Here is a 19,072-nt window from a genome sequence, read left to right as displayed (position 1 = left end):
GGAGTCTCCCTGCCGTGGGAAGGGGGCCCACTAGGAGGCCCAGGGAACCGATGCCTTGCACCGTGTCCACAGATGGGGTGCTAAAACAAGAGGAATTTATGTTCTCATCCTGCTGGAGGCCATGAGTCTGGGCTCAAGGTGCAGGCTGGGTTGGTTCCTTCTGAGGCTGGGCCGGGATTATTCCAGGTCTTTCCTGTGGCTTGTAGATGGCCACCTTCTCCCTGCATCTCTTCACATCGTCTTCCTTTGACACAAGTCAAAATGTCCAAATGTCCCCTTTCTGTGAGGTCATGCTGGATGAGGGCCCACCTGAATGACCTCATTTTAACTTGATGACCTCTGCAAAGACCCTGTCTCCAAATGAGGTCACACATGCTGAGGCCCTGGGGGTCAGGACTTCAACATATGGATTTGGGTGGGGGACACAATTCAACCGGCAGCACTTACTGAAGATTACACAGCTGGTGAGAGAAGGGACCTTGTGCAGCCTCTATTAATAGATTCTCATATTAAAAGAGAAGTCTCATGCAGAGAAGCAGAATTCCCTGTACACACACCTCAATCATTTCTCTCCCTTCTCGGCAGCAACGATATTATTGGTGTGTGCATCTCTCTAGATCTTTTCCTGTGGAGGCATATGCATAAATATACGTCCTGAGGAGGGGGGCAGTGGCAGGCTGTTTTTAAAATAAAATTTAAATCCCTGTTACGGTGAAAAACCTGGCTAATGAAAATAACGTTTCAAAACAGACTGAGGCGTTTTTGTGCTAACTATGGTGTTCTCTGTCTCATTTGCAATGGAAAAGTCCCTTGCTTCAAAAACATACATTATTAAGAGGCCTTATAATACAAACCACATTTTCCAATTCAATAGCGTACAAAGTCAGCCAAGCAAAGACAATGTAAGCTAGCTTCAAAAGCATCTTGCTCAAGAGTGAAATTTGTTCGGAAGGGCAACATTCTAATCCGAGCCGTGGAGTAGGCTGGTTGTGGCGTTGCTGAAATTTTAGCCTCCAAAATGAACCCCTTCGGTAATTGAGAACCTATTAAAGGAGCTTAAATGCAGTTTCAGATATTGCATTTCCTGATTAACAAGGGTATAATTTCTTGAAGAAAGAAAGGAAAAAAAGGGTTCTGTTAATATCGTTGGTTTTCCTGAATTGGCCCTTGTACAGCAAGAAAGGCCAGGGGCTGCTGGCCTGGGGGGAAGCTGATAGGGACACACTTGGGTGGGAAGAGGGTGTTGAGGGCCCAGCAGGGCAGAAGGAGGAGGTCCAGGGGAGTCTGTCTGGCCTGGCCACCTGAGTTCTGTTTGGACCTCGAGACCAGCTGAAGCCACACCTCCCAGCTGATAACCTTGGTCTTCACCTGCAGTCAGCCTCCTTGGTTGCAGGTGCTGAGCTAGAGCCATCTCTAGAACATGCCTCCTCCTCCTCTGTCCAAAAGCTCCTCTGTCATTGGAGACATACCCCCATGCTTGCCCTCTGGGCAGGCATCATCTGCAGCCCCTGGCACTGCTTTTGGCCCCCTGAGGCCTTGGGTACATGCCTCACATCTCTTCCTCCCTTCTTGGAGTCTCATCTCCATCACGTGTCTGTGGGTGGCTGGTCCCCACCTTGGGTGCAGAACCCTTTAACTTCTCATTTCATTCCAATAATGAGGACACAATTTTGGCTGCTCTGATGCAGACCCACAGTAACCGTCACCGCAATGAGGTGGAAGTTGACTTTTCATCTGTGGGAGGGAGAGTTGGGGCCAGTGTGATTACTCTGCTCAGGCTCCTTCTGGTGTGTGGCTCTGCCCCATCCCTAGGTGTGACCTTCATCAGCACAGTCCAACTGAGCTCACAGCAGGTCTATATTTCTACCAGGGGAAGGAAAGCAGGGGCTGTGTCCTTCCGGTGGCCACATTGCTGGCCACACCTAGCTGCAAGGGAGGCGGGGAAACCTTCTACCACCTCTCCATGGCCACATGCCCAGCTAAGACAGGGCTTCCACCACAGTGAGAGAGGAGGAGAATGGAACCCGGGGGCAGCCTGCAGCATCCCCATACCTCCCCTCAGTTGACCACACCTATGTCGACACCTGTCTAGGAGGAACTTTCTCCTGCAATAATCCTCAGCCTCCAGTTTCTCAATCTTTTCTCACGCCAGCCTTACCGCTGCAATTTGGTCTCAAAAATATTAATCACCTCATCCCACTTCCTTGCCCTCAAGAGCTGTTGGATTGGGCACCAGAACTGCCCTTGGACAAGCTGTGGCTCCTTCCTCCCTCCTTCCACCTCAGTGCCCTTCCCAAGCATGTTCATAAGAAGGGGCTCCCAGCCCCTACCTGCTTCTGCTCTGTGGGCGATGCCCCCTCACACCCTGCTTCTGCCTCTAGGACAAAGGAACTGAATCCTCAGCAGGAGAGCACCCCTGTGCCAAACACCCCACCCATCCCTGTCTCTCCTCTCTCCAACTTCCCTCCCTAGCCCCATCTCCCTCTCTGTCTCTCTTGAGTCGTCAACCTCCTTTTTTTCTCTCATAAATATGCAAACCTGCTCCACTGTCTCTCACCCTCCCTGACCTTCCTTTATTCATTTACTCTTTCAACAGATATTTTGTATGTGTGCCTACTACAGACCAGGCACTTCCATCTCACACCAAGATTGGCTTTTTTTAAAAAAACACACACAAATATTTTAGTTTTTAAATAGAGCTGGAGCCTAGAAAAACAAAAACAAATTTCAAAGTGCTCTACACTGAACAGCATAAGGTGAAGCTTCTCTCTCCTTCTCTCCTAGTCCCTCCCTCCCAAATCACAAATTATTATCAGATTTTTCAGCATTTTTTTCTGGGGGAAAATGCATATGTGAATTTAAAGCACTCTGTTTTGATTTTTTTCACTTAATTTGTAGAGACAGTCTCCCATTGACACAAAGTCATCTTTCTACTATGTTCTATTTCTGGCTGTAAGGTGTTCCCATCTGTGGACTCATCACAATGGATTCCGCCAGCATCTAATGAGGGGCATGCTGGGGCTCCTGGCATTTGCTACCCTCCCACCCCAAGCAGGAACCTCACCAGTGGGATCCTGGGGGTCACATCCAGCCCGCTCTGAGCCAAGGGCACCCTGATGGCTCTGTTTGTGTTCACCTCTCCATCCCCAGCCCCAGTCCTGCACCTGGCCCATAGCAGGTCCTTGGAAATGCTTGAGAATGAAGCTTCACGAGCTACTTGCTATATTCTTTCATTTAATCCTTTTGGCAGTGTTTTAGTGTTTTGAGATAGGGAAATGTCATGCCCTCACTTTACAGGAGGGGAAACCAAGGCCCCTTGTCTCTTCCTGTCCACCCAATGGCTTTCCTTTTGACTCACACCCTGCCACAGCCACTCATGCCCTGAGGACATCCCATCCTTCCTCCAGGCCTCACCTTTGACTGTCTCTGGACGTTCATCCTGGCTAAGGAAGCCACTGTCCACCAGGCAAACCCTGCGCTGCACTCCCCACTAGCCAGTTGCCCAGTCCAGGGAGTTTTGCCTTTTGTGGGCTCTCCAAGCTGTCCACTTCCCCCAGCCCTCCCACTCCTCCAGATATACCGCAGCTTTGAGTGAAGCCATCAATCCTGGCCACTGTTACTCGGCCTCCCTGAGGGTTAGCACTCTGCCAGGTACCCCACAGTGTGATATGGACATACTCACTTTAAAGATGAACCCCTGGGAATCCCCCCTTGAGGCTAAGATCTGGAATACTCCTAGTCTTATTGAAACCGCCTGTCCCATCCCCATGGGTAACTTCAGTCCTGAAGTTTGGACAAGTCATTCCCTTGAATGATTATGATGGACTAGATAGTCTACGGTGTCTACCTTTAAATATATTTCTCTTCTTGTTTGTTAGAGCCTCTGTTAGTGGCTGAACTGTATTCTCCCCAAATTCATATGTTAAAGCCGTAACCCCCTGTACCTCAGAGCATGACTGTATTTGGAGACAGGGCTTTTAAGGAGGCGATTAAGTCAAAATGAGGCCATTAGAGTGGGCTCTAATCCAGTCTGACTGGTGTCGCTCTAAGAAGAGGAAATTTGGACACACAGAGAGATACCACTGATGTGTACCCACAGAAGAATGGCCGTAGAGGGCACAGCTCGAAGACGGCCACCTGCAAGCCAGGGAGGGTGCACTCTGCAGAAACCAGCCCTGCGGACACCTTGATCTCTGACTTCTAGCCTCCAGAGCTGGGCAAGAAAGAATTTCCGATTTGTGTGATGGTAGACAGTCTGTGTTCTTTGTTATGGCAGCCACAGAAAGCAAATACAGGCCCCCCATCCAGTTCATCTCCAAGTCCTGACAGTTCCACCTCCACACACACAGGGGAAGGGTCCCACCTCTCTCTAACCCTATAGATATAACCAAGCCACCGTCACCACCTCCCACAGATGCATTTCCACTCAGCAACCAGAAAGCCTTTTTGAATCCCCAAACCTGCCTCTGGCTTTCCAAAGCCCCTAAGCTTGGCTGTGACCCTCTTGGTGGCCTGCTTATCCCGTCCTCTTGTCCTGTTACTCTCTAGCAGCCATCCTGACTTTCCTTCAGTTGGTTCTTCTCATTCCAGATCTTCTAGCGCCGGCTCCTTTTCATCTCTTAGGACTGGGCTGCAATGCAGTCTACTTGGAGAAGCCTTCCAGATATGCCTCATCTAATAGCCCACCTCCCTGGTCACTCTTCCCACTCCCTTTCTTCTCTCCTCTCACAGTGCTTATCACCATCTGCCATTGTCTTGTGTTTTTCGTTTTGTTTTGTTTTGAATCAGAGTCTCACTCTGTCACCCAGGCTGGAGTGCAGTGGTGCGATCTTGGCTCACTGGAACCTCTGCCTCCAGGGTTCGAGCGGTTACCCTGCCTCAGCCTCCCAAGTAGCTAGGATTACAGGCACCCACCATCATGCCAGGCTAATTTTTGTATTTTTTGTAGAGATGGGGTTTCACAATGTTGGCCAGGCTGGTCTTAAACTCCTGACCTCAAGTGATCCACCCGTCTCGGCCTCCCAAAGTGCTGGGATTATAGGCATGAGCCACCGTGCCCAGCCTTTTGTGTGTTTGTTTTCCAATTTGTATGTCCTACCTCTGCCCCATCCCACCAACTAGATTGCAAGTCCCATGAGGTCTACACCAGGCTCATTTTGTTCCCTGTTACATCCCTGGGGTGTAGAACAGTGCGAGGCACGTAATCGGCACCCACTGAATGCTTGTTGAAGAACTGAATACTTGAATGAAGAGACATTCTCACCACTGAAGTTATAGGACGTTATCTAGAAACAGTAAAGACATGCTCACTCATTTAAGCTCTCCTAAATTAGAATTTGAAGTAGAGAGAGAAAGAAGTTTGTCTTTGTATTTAAGCAGAATTAAAAAAAGAGAAAAGAACTTTCTAAGCAAATTATCTGTGTAAACAGGGAATATGTTTCACCCACTTAATAATGAAGTCCAGCAGCTCTGGTCTCAACTCAAACACTCTTAGAAGCTCTTTAGCAATAAATATGCAAATTACAAATTATTCCATGTTCCTGTTGAAGCTCTTACAGGGCTCTAGAGACTCAGGGGCCCAACCTCTCTTCCCTAGGTCCCTGTCAGCAACAATAATGAACGTCCTGGGTGGCAGTGGACATGACTCTTTATATGGGACCGGAATTCCGACTTTTCCGGAAGTCAGGCTGCCCCTAACCACCATCAGAGGCAGAAGCACATGTCTCTGAATTTCCCTAAGGCAGCATTTACAGTCCCTGAAATATTGGGGGTGGGGTTTCTAGCAAAATGCAGCTAGCCACTTGGTCATGTAGGTTATGATCTTCTCAGAGATTTTCATGGTTACCTCGAAGTGATTTCCTGTGAGAGGCAGACAGAAATGCAAAAGTATTGCAAGACTGTGAGAGAAACAACAAATCCAAATGCTTATCATCATAAAAGCCCAGGCACTTTCACTCACGGGCAAGTTGGTCTTAATTTCAGTCTGTGGGTTGCTGTTAAGGAAACTGGAGCCCATCAGAATTTGGTTAAAGCTGATGGGCCAAGCAGTAGACTTCAGTTTCAAACTATCTAGAAACCACACCCAACCACCAAAAACACATGTTAAAGCAACTCTGATTGTACATTTCAAAGAACAAGTAATTTTGTTTTACTGTGGTCACTGGTAATTCCAGGCTAAATACAGCCATGTCGTGCTCTCCTGTATCTACACATACTTTTGGAAAAGAGTAGGGCTGGGTATGAGCTATTGCTTTTCTTCACTCTTTCTATATGATTTAACATTGAGGCTTGGGAAAGGCAACTCGTATTTTGTTTTTAATGCACATTGAGCTCTAGCGATAGTGAACAGCAGGGGTGTACAGCACATATATTATTTAGCTAACTGCGGGCATGGTCTCAAAATAAACTTTGTAGACATATTGGTTAGCTGCTTTGGTTGTAAGCAACAGAAGCAACATCTGACTCATGTAAGCTAAAAAGGGACTTCTTGGATGGGCATGGAGCCAAGGGATGCTCTGGGCGTGCAGTTGGTGGGAACCACTCTGCAGTTTCTCCAGGACACTCAGTGGGCAGAACGTGCTTAGCTTCTGGTCACTGCACTTAAGGTTCAAAGTCCTGGGGCAAGCATCCCATGGGCCTATCTGGAGACTCACACCTCAGGTGGAGATGAAGCACCTTGACTGACAAGTCCTCTAGGACTGGAGTCAGTGAAATTCTGCTGTAGCAAAAGAAGGAGGAATGGAGCCCAGGCAGGCAAAACTGGTACCTGTCCACTGCAGTTTTGTTTCTAGCAGAGAAGGACTTGAGATGAGGGAGAGGAGAGAGCAGATTGCTCAGGGCAACGCCTCCATGGCTAATGGTACCAACACGTAGCTCAATGCATATCCCTGGCTTTGGTAAAGGATCCAACCTTCCCTGGCTCTTCTCTGTGATGAGCAAGAGGTCTTGTTGCCTCTGAGACAACCATGTGAACAGACTGTTAGCACCTCAGGGCCCCCAGGGAGCTGTGAGTTCTGGGCGTATTGGGTCTGGACTTTCACACATTCTGGATGGTTCCTGAGCAGCCATGAGCCCACCAGGTGCTAGTCTTTCTAGGCTTCTGCTTCTTCAGCAGCACCCTAGCCCCATGGCATCCATTTCTTCAGGTGTCAAGTGGTGATAGATAGCAGTACCTAAACCACAAGACAGTTGTGAAGAAATAACATAATGCTCCTACAGTGTTTCATAAGGGCAAGTACTCAATGGATGTTAGGTATTGCTGACATTGATCCACCCACAGCTACAGCATAGCCTCAGTCACCCTAGTGGGGTTCCAGTTCCCTGTTCTGAAGCCCCAGCCACAAGACTGAGGGCACCTTTGGCAAGCACCTCTCCTCACAGCAGGGAGGGCACAGGGCCTTATCTAAACATCTGGATGTTTAGGGCCCCGATGTTCCCCAAATCCATTCCCAGGAACATCAGTCTGCCTAAGAGCGTCTGGACTACCCAGGATCCCCAATTCTGTAGGTGATCCCACTTCTGACTCCAGGACCAAGCCCTGAAGCCAGCTCAGATTTCACTTCTCCAACCTCAACCTCTGTTACATTTCTAACCAGCCGCTCTTGCTGAAGTCCTAGCAAATTCAGGAGGTAACAAAACTGTGAAACTGCAAACCCAGCCCTTTCCTTGAACCCCCAGCCTCAGATGGAACTGATCCTGTAGAAAATACAGACAAAAACGTAGAGACAAAGAAAGAATTTTCTCATAATTCCACCTCCCAGAGATAACTGCTCATTTAATATGTTTTCTTTTTTTATTTAAAAAAAAGATGCCTCCTCCATGAAAATATAATTAGAATCAAATATACTATATTGTGTTTCTTTTCAAATTAAAAAAAAATTATTATTATTATTATTTTTTACAGAGACATGATTTCCCTGTGTTGCCCAGGCTCATCTTGAACTTCTGAATTCAAGTGATTCTTCCACTTTGGCCTCCCAAAGTGCTGGGATTACAGGCATGGGCCACTGTGCCTGGTTCATTGTGTTTCTTGTTCTAACATTATGCCATAAATATCCTCCCATGTTAGTCAATTTTTTTGGATATATAATTTTTTATATGCATAATTCCCTCAAGATGTATTTAAGTCATTGCTTATTGTTGGGTATTTAAATTCTGGCCTCCTGGCCTCCTTTCCCTCTCTGGATCCCTGGATATGGTTTGGCCCTCTGCCACTCACCTTTCAACTGTTGGATGATCACGTTACTTCTCAATTTCCCATTTCCTAGAAACACCTGGTGCCATCCCACCCACCAGAGTGGGCCCTTTGGATACAACACTAGGCATTTTGGGCAGAATTGCAACCCTGCAGAATATGTGCTGAAGTCCTAACTCTAGTACCTCAGATTGTGACCTTATTTGGAAATAAGGTCATTGCAGGTGTAACTAATTAAAATGAGGTCAAACTGGAGCAGGGTGAGCCCTAAATCCAATATGACTGGTATACTTATTAGAAAAGGAGATGACACACAGTGACAGAGATGCACAGGGAGAAGAAGTCCACTTGGCAATGGAGGTAGGAACTGAAGTGAAGAGTTTAAAGCCAGGGAATGCCAAGGACTGCTGGCAAACACCAGAAGCTGGAAGAGGCAAAGAAGATTCCCTCCTACGGGCTTCAGAGGGAGCACACCCCCAGTGATACCTTGATTTTGGATGTCTGTTGTTCCAAGTCCCCCAGTTTATAGTACTTTGTTATGGACAGCCCCAGGAAACAAACACAAACTCCCCAAATTCCCACTTCCCAGAAACTCCTAGTACCATCCTAGCCACCAGAGTGGGCCATTTGGATACATCCCCAGGCAAAAGCACCCTGAGTCCCCTTGCACCTCTGGAAGCAGGAATTTGGGCTTCTCACCTCTTTACCCTTCTCTACACCCCCATCTTCCTCTGACCCATCCAGACACCATTTCTGTCTCTTTCTCCCCAGCCAAGCTCCTGATATCCCAGAAGGAGAAGGTAGCTTTGTAGCCACCCAGAAGAAGCAATGTAGCAGGTCCAAAGGTTGGAATCTGTAGGGCAGTGTCCTGTCACCTTCATAAATGGTATGAGTGACATCTACTGAGGACTTGCTCTGTGTCTGGTCTGCAGTGAGCCTCCCACACGGACAGTCTTATCTACTCAAGCAGTCCCATGGGTTAAACATCATTTTGCAAAGGAGGGAACTGAGGCTTGGAGGGATTAAGTGGTTAGTCAGTCAATAGAGCAGTTGGAATGTGAACCTGGGCAATTGAATTCTGGAGCCCAGACCATTCTGCAGTCTTTGCAGATGAACAATTAGGATTCTTCTGTCTTCAGCAACTCTCAGATTAACATTTAATTGGGGTTTTAAAAAACTGTTCTTGTTAGCATGTCTGTGGTCTCCTACTGCAATCTTCCCCATTAAGCCATGTTATATAAACAGTCAGCTCAGATGCCTCCAAGTGTGTGTGTCTCCTGGTGTCTAGGTTTTGCTTTCATTCATGATACTTTCAAAGGCATCAGGGCAGGGAGGTATTTGCATGAAATTGGAGCTGAACTTTCACTGGAGGGTGGCAGTTGAGGCATGAAACTTGGTGGCCCACAAATCTGGGTTGCTGGGCTTGCTGGCTGGATGACTTGAGTGCCTGGTATCTGATATGGTTTGGCTGTGTCCCCACTCAAATCTCATCTTGAATTTGTAACTCCCACAGTTCCCAGGTGTCATGGGAAGAGCCTGGTGGGAGGTGATTGAATCACGGGGGCGGGTCTTTCCTGTGCTGTTCCTGTGATAGTAAGTCTCACAAGATCTGATAGTTTTAAAAACAGGAGTTTCCCTGCACAAGTTCTCTCTCTTTGCCTGCTGCCATCCATGTAAGACGTGACTTGCTCCTCCTTGCTTTCCGCCATGACTCTGAGGCCTCCCCAACCATGTGGAACTGTAAGCCCATTAAACCTCTTTCTTTTGTAAATAGCCCAGTCTCGGGTATGTCTTTATCAGTAGGGTGAAAATGGGGTAATAGTGTTCATGGCTTAGAGACATTGTGAGGATAAAATGAAGTAATGTGCTAGCACAGTGCTCTAGCTGTTTTTTCTCTGAGGTAAATTGGTCTTTCTCCCTCTCCCTGACTCTTTCCTTTCCTCTCCTTCTCTCTTTCCCTCTCCCTCCCTACACACCCCCCCAACACACACACAGCCCCCCCCCAACACACATACAAAGCGGTAATTTATGGTAGGAATATCTGATCATCTGTTCTCCCCTCTGGGGAATATATATACTTGCTAGTAGCCCATGCACCCCTAAATAGGTTTCAATGGAGTCAACATGAAAGAGAAGAGAAACAGCAACTTCTGTTTCAGGAAGCTTGGGTGAACAAACAGCAAGCTGAAAAACAATTACAACATATACAAGAGACAGCTACTTTTCTGTATATAAAGAGCACTTATAAATCAATAAGAAAAATGGTTTGAACCATTTCATGAGTATGCGTGAGTGTGAGTGAGTATGCGTGTGTGTCTGTGTGTGCACGTGTGTGTGCATGTGCATGCATGCGTGTGTGTGTGTTTGTGTGCTAATATAATGATGGGAGAAAGATGTGAACAGGCAGTTCATTGGAAAAGCAATACAAAAGGACTATAAAACACAAATACATGCTTCTCCTTGCTCATAATATTATAGGAATCCAAATAAAAACCACCAAGCATTGCCACTGGCATGATTTTTAAGAAGTAATAATAGCAAGCGTTAGTGAAGATGTAAGAAATGAGTGCTCTCCTAGGTCACCATGTGGGTGGTGCTGCTACAACTCATTTGGAAAAAAGGCTGGAGGGAGAATTTAGCAAACACACTTTGCCATGGCAATTCCACTGCTAAGCATTTCCACTAAAATCTGCAGGCGAAGGGGAGGCTAGCAGCAGGGAACAGAGTTCTAGGCAGAAGAAACAGCATATGCGTGCATATGGAGGTTGTGTTGGGAAGGAATGCGGCTGATGGACAGGCTGGTGGGCCCTGAGTGACTGCTTCACGGTGGTGCTTCCAGCCCAGCAGCCACTATCCTCTCTAAGAAGAAATAGAGGTTATCTGTGAAGTGTGTGGAGACAGCTGTTACATGGGGATCAAGGAGCATGCGGAGGGGAGAGTGCAGAGAGAGTGAACATGGCTGAGACGGTGTCCATAAATCAAGAGAGACTCCAGCTGATGGACTTTACATCTTGACAGCATGCAAGCATTTTAAATCTCAAAATGCCCCTTGAAGTGGTTGACATCCTCAATTAGATGTTGGCATTGGCGGTGAGGTGAAGAGATGAAGACCACAGAGCAGAGGACTGGCGGAGGGGAGGTGGCTGGGGAGGCCCCAGAGGAGCTGAGGAGGGCCTCGGTGGCAGGGCCCTTCAGTGCAGCTGTGACTGGGGTTCCCGTCTGCTGCTGCTTACATTATGTTGGATGTATGAGTGATTACTGAGTACCTACTATGTGCCAGGCACTATTCTAGGGACCGGGGAAAGAACTGTCAATAAAACAGGCCAGGCCTTCTTCTTGTGCAGCCTACTTCATAGTGAGGAACAGACGTTAAACAGGGAAACAGGTAATGGTAGGCCACGGTGTACGGACAGTGAGGGGTGTCGTGCAGAAAGGCAGAGCAGGGTACTGGGAAGGACTGTGTGCACGCACATGAGTATGCGTGAGTGTGAGTGAGTATGCGTGTGTGTCTGTGTGTGCGCATGTGTGTGCATGTGCATGCATGCGTGTGTGTGTGTTTGTGTGTGTGTGCGAGGGGAGTCAATGAGTCCATTTTAGCCTTCCGGGAAGGCCTCTCAGAGGAGGTAACATCGGAGTAGATACCTGAATGGAAGAAGGAGCCAGAAGAGTGTTCCAGGCAGAGGGAAGAGAGCGTGAAGGCCCCCAGGGAGTGGTGCTGCCTATGTGGAGGCCAAGCCAGGAGCTGCCCAGGTAGTTGGCGTTGAGTGAGGAAGCAGGCAGGACCAGGGCGGGCAGGGTGCTGTGGGCCACGTCAGGGCCTTTGGATTGGATTTCACTCAGGGGTACTAACATTCTTCTCGTTTCCCTGATGATGAAACTGAAGACAACACTATGGTATCAATGGGCACAGACGTTACCTCTAGTTTTGCCTGTCAAGGTTTCCAGTTTGCAAATGAGTCTAGCTATACCCCTGCCTAGCTCTTCTTGGGCAAGTCACCTACTTCTCTGGGCCTCAGTTTCTTCATCTGTCAAATGGGAGTGAAAAGCTTCACCTTCCAAGAGTGTTGTAAGATGGGGCTAACAACCCACCTCAAACGCTGCTGTAAGTCAGGAGCTGAGCCTGGGCCCTGGCGGACACAGAGAAGACTCAGTAAGTACAGCCCATCACTGTCACTGTCATTATTACCAGGCTCTGAATGGGGGCAGGGAGAAGCACGGGACCGAAACAGCTGTTGATAGCATATGTGCTGGCTTACAGTTAGACACTTTCAGGGCTGGAAGCAAATCCAGGTCAACTCCTAGCCAGTACTACTCGCATCATCCAGCTAGTTCTTGGATGCCTCTAGTGATGGGGAATTTACTACTTCTAGGGGCATCTCATTCTTACCCTGCTTTAAATCCTTCAGTGAACACTCCATTGCTCTTGATATAAAGTCCAACTATTTTCTGAGGCCCTGCAACCCTCCAGGAACCACCGCCTGCCAACCCCTGACCTTGTCCACTGTCCACCACTTGGTCCCTCACTCTCTTTTCTTTTGCATCTAAGCTTTGCACATACTAGTCCTTCTGCTGGGAATTCTGTCTGTTCTGCCCCCTCCTCATTCACTTAGCCCCTCCCCTTTTTTCAAGTTCTAGGTTACATATCACCTTTCTAGGGAGGCCTTCTTGAACCTCCCAGCCTGGGCTCGACACCCCTAAAACTGCTTGGGAACGTGCTCATCAGTCTTGTAATTAGTTGCTCATTTAAGATGCAGTTGCCCCATTTTCCATGAAGGTGGGGAGCTGTCTGATTTTTCCTTCTGTCTTCTGCATCTCACACCAGTGAGTGGCACGTACACAGGAAGGCACACAATACATGTCCACTGAATTGAGACTCTGCCAGTGCCTCTCTGCTAGACAAGTCTTCCTTTTTTTTTTTTTTTTTTGGTCTGGCTCTGTTGCCCAGGCTGAAGTGCAGTGGTGCAATCTTGGCTCACTGCAACCTTCTCCTCCCGGGTTCAAGCCATTATCCTGTCTCAGCCTCCCAAGTAGCTGGGATTACAGGTAACTGCTACCCACCACACCCACCTAATTTTGTATTTTTAGTAGAGACAGGGTTTCACCATGTTGGTCAGGCTGGTCTTGAACTCCTGACCTCAGGTGATCTGCCCGCCTCAGCCTCCCAAAGTGCTGGGATTACAGGCGTGAGCCGCCGCGCCCGGCCCTAGTCTTCCTCTTAGCAAGCTCACCCTACTCCAGCAGTGAGCTCTGTCAACACCTCCACTCTGCAGACAAGGAAGCTGATGATGGTAGCACTGGCCACAGGGCTGGGGCAGAATGACAGGAGACAGCAGCAAGAAGGATGGAGCCTGGCCCTGCATGGTGTCGGGGTTAAACCCAAACAATTATTAATTTTATTGCTGTTGATATCATTATGATAGTCAAGGTGTTCTCATGGGGAAGAAAATACAGCACCTGCCAAAAGGAGACAGATGCTAAGTGATGCGTACAAGCTCAAGCTGAAATGGCAACTTCCTGAGAGCAGGGGCTCTGGCTCTTTCTTCCCCACATCTGGGGACTTTAGGGCAGTATCTGACTCCCTGCAGGGACAGCACAGAGGGTTCACCAGGTTCTCAGTGCTAAGTCCTGGCCATATACCATCTCACTGAACACTTCCAGCACTCCCTGAGGTCACGGTTATCACCATTCCCAACACACTGATTGGGCCACATGCTCAGGGAGGCTGCGTGGATCCGGGTGAGAGAACAGGAAGGTAACAAAGCCAGGGTAGGACCCAGGTCTGTCTAATTCCAAAACCACCCTCCGTGCCAACTTCAGAATTCACTTCCTTCTCAAGAGTCCCCCAACTCAGCCTAGCTGCCCTCACACTCAAACCAATTTTAAAGGCTTCTGCTTCGCTTCGCGTTGGGCTATTGATCTTCATTTTCCAGGCTGGTTTTGGCATGAACCACTGTATCTTGGAAGTTTTATCAGGGGCTCTTTCTGATTTTAAGCTTTCATTAGCACAGTTAACTTCCAATACGCTGCAAAAATATTTCTTCACATGTAGCTTCTAACTGCTTTGCCATCCAGATGGTTTTGAAATCAAGGAAGCTGCTACATTTGCCTGGAGCTGGTTGTTTTGCATTTTGTGACCATAGCCGTGGTCAGAAGATGAGTGACACAGCTGGCCACAGTGATTCGTCTTCGAGGAGCACATCGCAAAGCAGCAAGAGGAAGTCTCCACGGATCATTTTTTTGGTTTGTTTTAAATAACTAATGTGATTATGGGTTTCTATTCACATTAGATTTTTGGATGAGTGTATTTAAGTAATTTTCTTTAGTTTTTATTCTGGGTTTCAAAACAGAGCTCCATGTCAACAACTAATTTATTATGGAATAGCCTGTGATTTTGACCTAGTTAATCTGACTCTAAATGATAACTTGCCATCACAAAGTATATGGCAAGAGATAAAAGCAGAGCTGAAATTAGAAAAAAAAAAAAAAAATACAAGTGCGAGAAAAAAAGGAGAAGCTATGGTTTCTCATTTTCCCCCTCCAGCACAAATTGTTGAGTAATGAGATTTTTAAAAGCCAGAAATTGCTGTGGAGTGAACCAGTGCTGGCAGCTGGAGAACTGGCACCAGACACATGTGGCCTGACAGGGTTTGAAGGAAGGCTCGCTGCAGTGGGTGACTACCCATACCGCAGCCTGGCTCCTGCAGCCGCCATGCAGACACGTTCAGATACAAGAGGGAGGGAGAGCAAATGGGAAAAATCAACGTCCAAATTAGAAACTACCTAAGCCATGCTGTTTTTCTTGGGGCCCCACTGTGCCTTTGATTTCCTGATCGTTCAGAGCAAGAATAACAAAATCCGTCTAACCCAGTGATTTTGACAGATTCATCTGAAAAGCTACCCGTTGGGTTTGATCTGTTCATACCAGTGATTCTTAACTGGGGAGCCACTTTATCCCCTGGAGACATGTGGCCATATCTGGAGACTTTTTCAGTTATCATAACTAGGAGGAGGTGCTACTGGAATCTGTAGGAAGAAGGCAGGGATGCTGCTAAGCACCCCAAAATGCACAGGATGGGCCCCTCATCCCCAACAAAGAATCATCTGGTGCCAAATGTCAATAGCGGTGAGGTTAGGAACCCCTAACGTGTGTGTACTCAATCTGAATTCCTTTGGTGGGGTGGCTGGTGTGCCATTATGTATATAGTTTCTGGAACCTGGAGATATGAAGTTCAGGCCTGCCCAGCTCAGGCACCTAAATTATGTAAGTAGCTGAAGGATTAATTGGGTCCCGTTTCCTTTCACTAAAGCAAAAGGATCTCATCACCTGGTGATGCAGCCAGTGGTGAAAAGAGCTTTTGAAAGAAGCGTTCAGCTGGGAGCTGCAGCAGCAGGCTGAACGGCATCCTCCCCCTTTCTGGTGGCTGTGTTGGAATTGAGGGCAGGTGGACCCGGAAGCAGGCTGCCCCCTTCTCTCGTCAGCCCCCCAGGACACTCTTGGCTTCTCTGCTGTTGAATCTGTCTCACTTCCTGTGGTGAAAGGTCACCGAGGAGCTGGGCAGCAAGACTCCCCAGGCGCCAGCCACGGTTCTACACTCACAGTGATTTTATTGGCATGACGGGAAGCTCGGGCCTGCCAAAGACAACAGTCCTGTGCTGTGACTGAGACTGCAGGCTCCTGGGGCATGTGTCCTACCACTCTAGACTGTCCCATTCCCACTGGGTGCAACGGCCTGGAAGAGGTGGATGACAGCAGATGGACACCCGGTTTCCCCATCCTGTCCTCCCTATCTCAGCACCCAGCAGAGGCGCCCTTCCATGCCTGGCCCCCTCTCACCCTTTCCAGTTCACATTTTCCTGCCCTTTCTAAAGAAGCAGCAGGGCTGAGGTGGTCTCTTTTCATGCTGGTGATCAACTCTGTGGCCAAGGGCAGCTGTGTGACCTCTCGCTCCCAGGCTGCCAGGGGAAGCGGCCCCTGGATGAATGTCCCTTTCCACATGTGCGTCTGCAACTCTTCAAACTGCGGAAGCGCCCTCCCTCGACCCTCATTCACACCCTTGCCAGCTCTTCCCAAAACAGCTTGCCTGGAAATACGGGGGCTGGGAAGAAAAGACTGTGATTGAAGAGCTCCTCGAGGTGACTTAGACTTAGCTCCTTGCCCATGCTCCGTGGGACCGCGCAGCCCCTCATTACCCTGGGTTCTCGGCTGCCATTCCCTGAACGTGAGCTCAGGGCCAGGCCGCAAGTGGAGTGCTCTTCCTGCACGTGCTCCCATCATCTTCACAACCATCCCAGACGGAGGAGGGGATTTTGTGAGGCCATTTGACAGGAGAGAAAGTCAAGACTGAGAGAGCAGATGGCCATGCTTACCCGAGGCCAGACGGGTTGATACCATGTTGATCTGGGCTTCCCAACCAGGTGGTCTAAGCCCAGGGCCAGAATTCTTGGCCTTTCATCATGTAAGGGTGCTTGGGGATGAGCCCCCAGCTGGGCACACTTCAACTGTGGTTACTGTCATTTTTGTCAGTGGTGACTGGCCCCTGTGATGGCACACTCCAGTCAGCTGGCCTTTGTACAGTTTTGTCTACCCTACTCCCCACCCCCACGAAGAGCCACCAGGAACCCCTTAGACCTGGAGAAGGCACTGCCTCCTCTACCAGGGGTTCCTGAAGTCCCTTGGTCCCCTTTGTCAGGCCTGCTGGGCACAACTCGAGCCTGGGGTCACTGTGCGCTCCCTAGCTTCTCCCCAAGGCCTGCTGCAGGACGAAGCCCCACCCCGCACAGGTCAGGATTCCGTGGGCACGAAGAACCCCAGGATCCTTGGTCTGAGTGACCGGGGCTGTCCAGTACCATGGGGGGCTCAGTGGGTCTGGGATCCTCCTGTATCTTCTTGGAGGCCCCGGTCCCACTGGGCCCAGCGCAAAGGGCAGCTCTGGGTACCTACAGGCCAGGCTCCGACTGGCGCAGAGCGTACAGGGGCGCTCACATGGTGCGGTGACGCGACTCCCTTCCGCAGGGCCCAGGAAGCTCCTGGAGGCGCGCAGGTGCCGGCCAGGTGAGACTGGAGAAGGGAGCGCAGGGCGCAGCACAGCGGCCGCGTGCGCCGGCCCGGGGCCGTAGTCCCCAAGGGCCCTTAGGGGACATCAGACGGCGAGCTCCCTCCCTTCCGACCTCAGCCAGTTTGCCGGATGGGGGAGGGTGGCACCTACCTCCGAAAAGCACCAGGACGCAAGCGTAGGGGAGCATGGCTGCGAGCATCCCGGCAGGGCTAGCAGGACAGCCCGCTGGGCACCGCCAAGGTGCGCAAGGGGAGGCGCGGTCGCCGGCGTGCAGGCTGTGGTCCTGAGAAGAAGTTGCAAGGGTCCTGCGCCCCCCTCGGCCCTCACACGCGCTCAGCCTCCCCGGCTGCTGATAGTTGTAAGCGGAGCTGCTCACTCATAGGTCCAACTCGCCAGAAGAGGTGGAGACAGCCCCCGGCGAGGCTCGCACACCCGCGCAGGGCGCACAGCCCCTGGTGCAGCTCTTTCTACCATTCAGATCCCCAGCACTCCCCCAGATGTCTGTCCCCTGGCCGTCGCCTTCCCCAGAGTCTTCGCAGTGGGCAAGGAGGCCTTCCCCAAACTCTGGTACCTGCCAAGCCAGAGCGATGCGCTCCTTGCGTCAAAGCGCACCCCTAGCCAGGCGGTTCCCTGGAAGGTCAAGCGGGGCAGGGAGTTCCCCTTAGCCCCTCCAGTCCTGGGACCCCTGAAGTTTCTATTCAGGTCTTCCAGATACTCCTGGAAAAGTCGCGTCAACTTGGATCCCAGCAAACCCAGAAGCTCAGTGAAAGTGGCCAACCCGGTCGCTTAGAAGCCAGCCACGGCCTCTGTCTGTAAATGAGGCCCTCAACCCCTCCCCACCACACCCAAACGCATCTAGGCGAAGTGTGGAGCCGACCAGGCGGGTTTTCCTCCTCCTCCCAACTCCTCCTCCTGCTCCCCCCACCCCCACTCCCCAAATCTCATCTGAGTGAGTCAGCTGAGGGTGGCAGCTCAGAGGCAAGGCAGCCGTGAGGAGGAGGACAGGCTGGGGGACCCCAATGGGTCCACTCCGGCCCCCACCCCAGGCACTGGGACTCTGGTGGCACCCTGGGTGGCAGGCAAGCCTTGAAGTCAAGTGCACGAGCCTTGGAAAGGAGGACAGGGAGAGTTATGGGATTTATGAATGAAGAAGAGAAAGAGAATCACTCGGATGGGAAAAGTTAACTGGATTGTTCCCACCTGCATGGATCACCGGGTAACAGAAGTGGGACCGAGGGGGCAAGGCTGCGGGCTGGGGATGTGCGGGTTTCCTTGCGTTGCCATAAACCCAGAGACAGAGAGGAGGAGATGGAAAGAAAAAGGAAAAAGGGAAAGAAAGTAAGAGGAGAGAGAGGGGAAAAGAGAGGATGAAGAGAGACAGAGAAGAGAGACCTGAGAGAGGGAGAGAAAGAAAGAGACAGAAAGAGACAGAAAGAGAAATGAAAGTGGGGAAAGGGGAAACAGGCAGAGAGAGTAAGGGGAGGGAAGAGAGAGGGAAAAGGAAGGAGGGAGTGAAATCAAGAGAAGTAAAAAGAGAACCAGTAAGGAGGAGAGGGGGAGGAGAGAGAGAGAGAGAGAGGAGAGAAGAGAGAATAGATAAGAGGAGAGAGAGAGAGAGAGAGGAGAGAAGAGAGAATAGATAAGAGAGAAGAGAGAAGACAGAGATATGGCCTCCTTTGGGAAAGGTTTGGAGAACTGGGCCAGGCCCATTTCCCGGGGCTCACCAGTGAACAGTCCACCTGCCCCTCTGAAGCATTTTATAGACTCATATGTCCCACTTTTGTGAGCTGATCATCCCACAGAGGACCAGGGGACACCACCT

General features: G+C 49.8%; 1 protein-coding gene across 1 annotated transcript in view; it reads right to left on the bottom strand.

Moving 5' to 3' along the window:
* APCDD1L (adenomatosis polyposis coli down-regulated 1-like) overlaps positions 1 to 18,148 on the bottom strand; it is a 55,515-nt gene extending 37,367 nt beyond the window's left edge. The window contains exon 1 of the mRNA XM_011936727.1: positions 17,401 to 18,148. Coding sequence (XP_011792117.1) covers positions 17,401 to 17,449 — 49 coding nt within the window. The 5' untranslated portion in view covers positions 17,450 to 18,148. The remainder of the gene's footprint in view (positions 1 to 17,400) is intronic.
* Between the last annotated feature and the right edge of the window lie 924 nt (positions 18,149 to 19,072).

Source organism: Colobus angolensis, unplaced genomic scaffold, assembly GCF_000951035.1.
Source record: "Colobus angolensis palliatus isolate OR3802 unplaced genomic scaffold, Cang.pa_1.0 Scaffold156, whole genome shotgun sequence".
NCBI classification, from domain to species: domain Eukaryota; kingdom Metazoa; phylum Chordata; class Mammalia; order Primates; family Cercopithecidae; genus Colobus; species Colobus angolensis.
The sequence above is the reverse complement of the archived record's forward strand: the minus strand, read 5'-3'. Positions and strand labels throughout refer to the sequence as shown.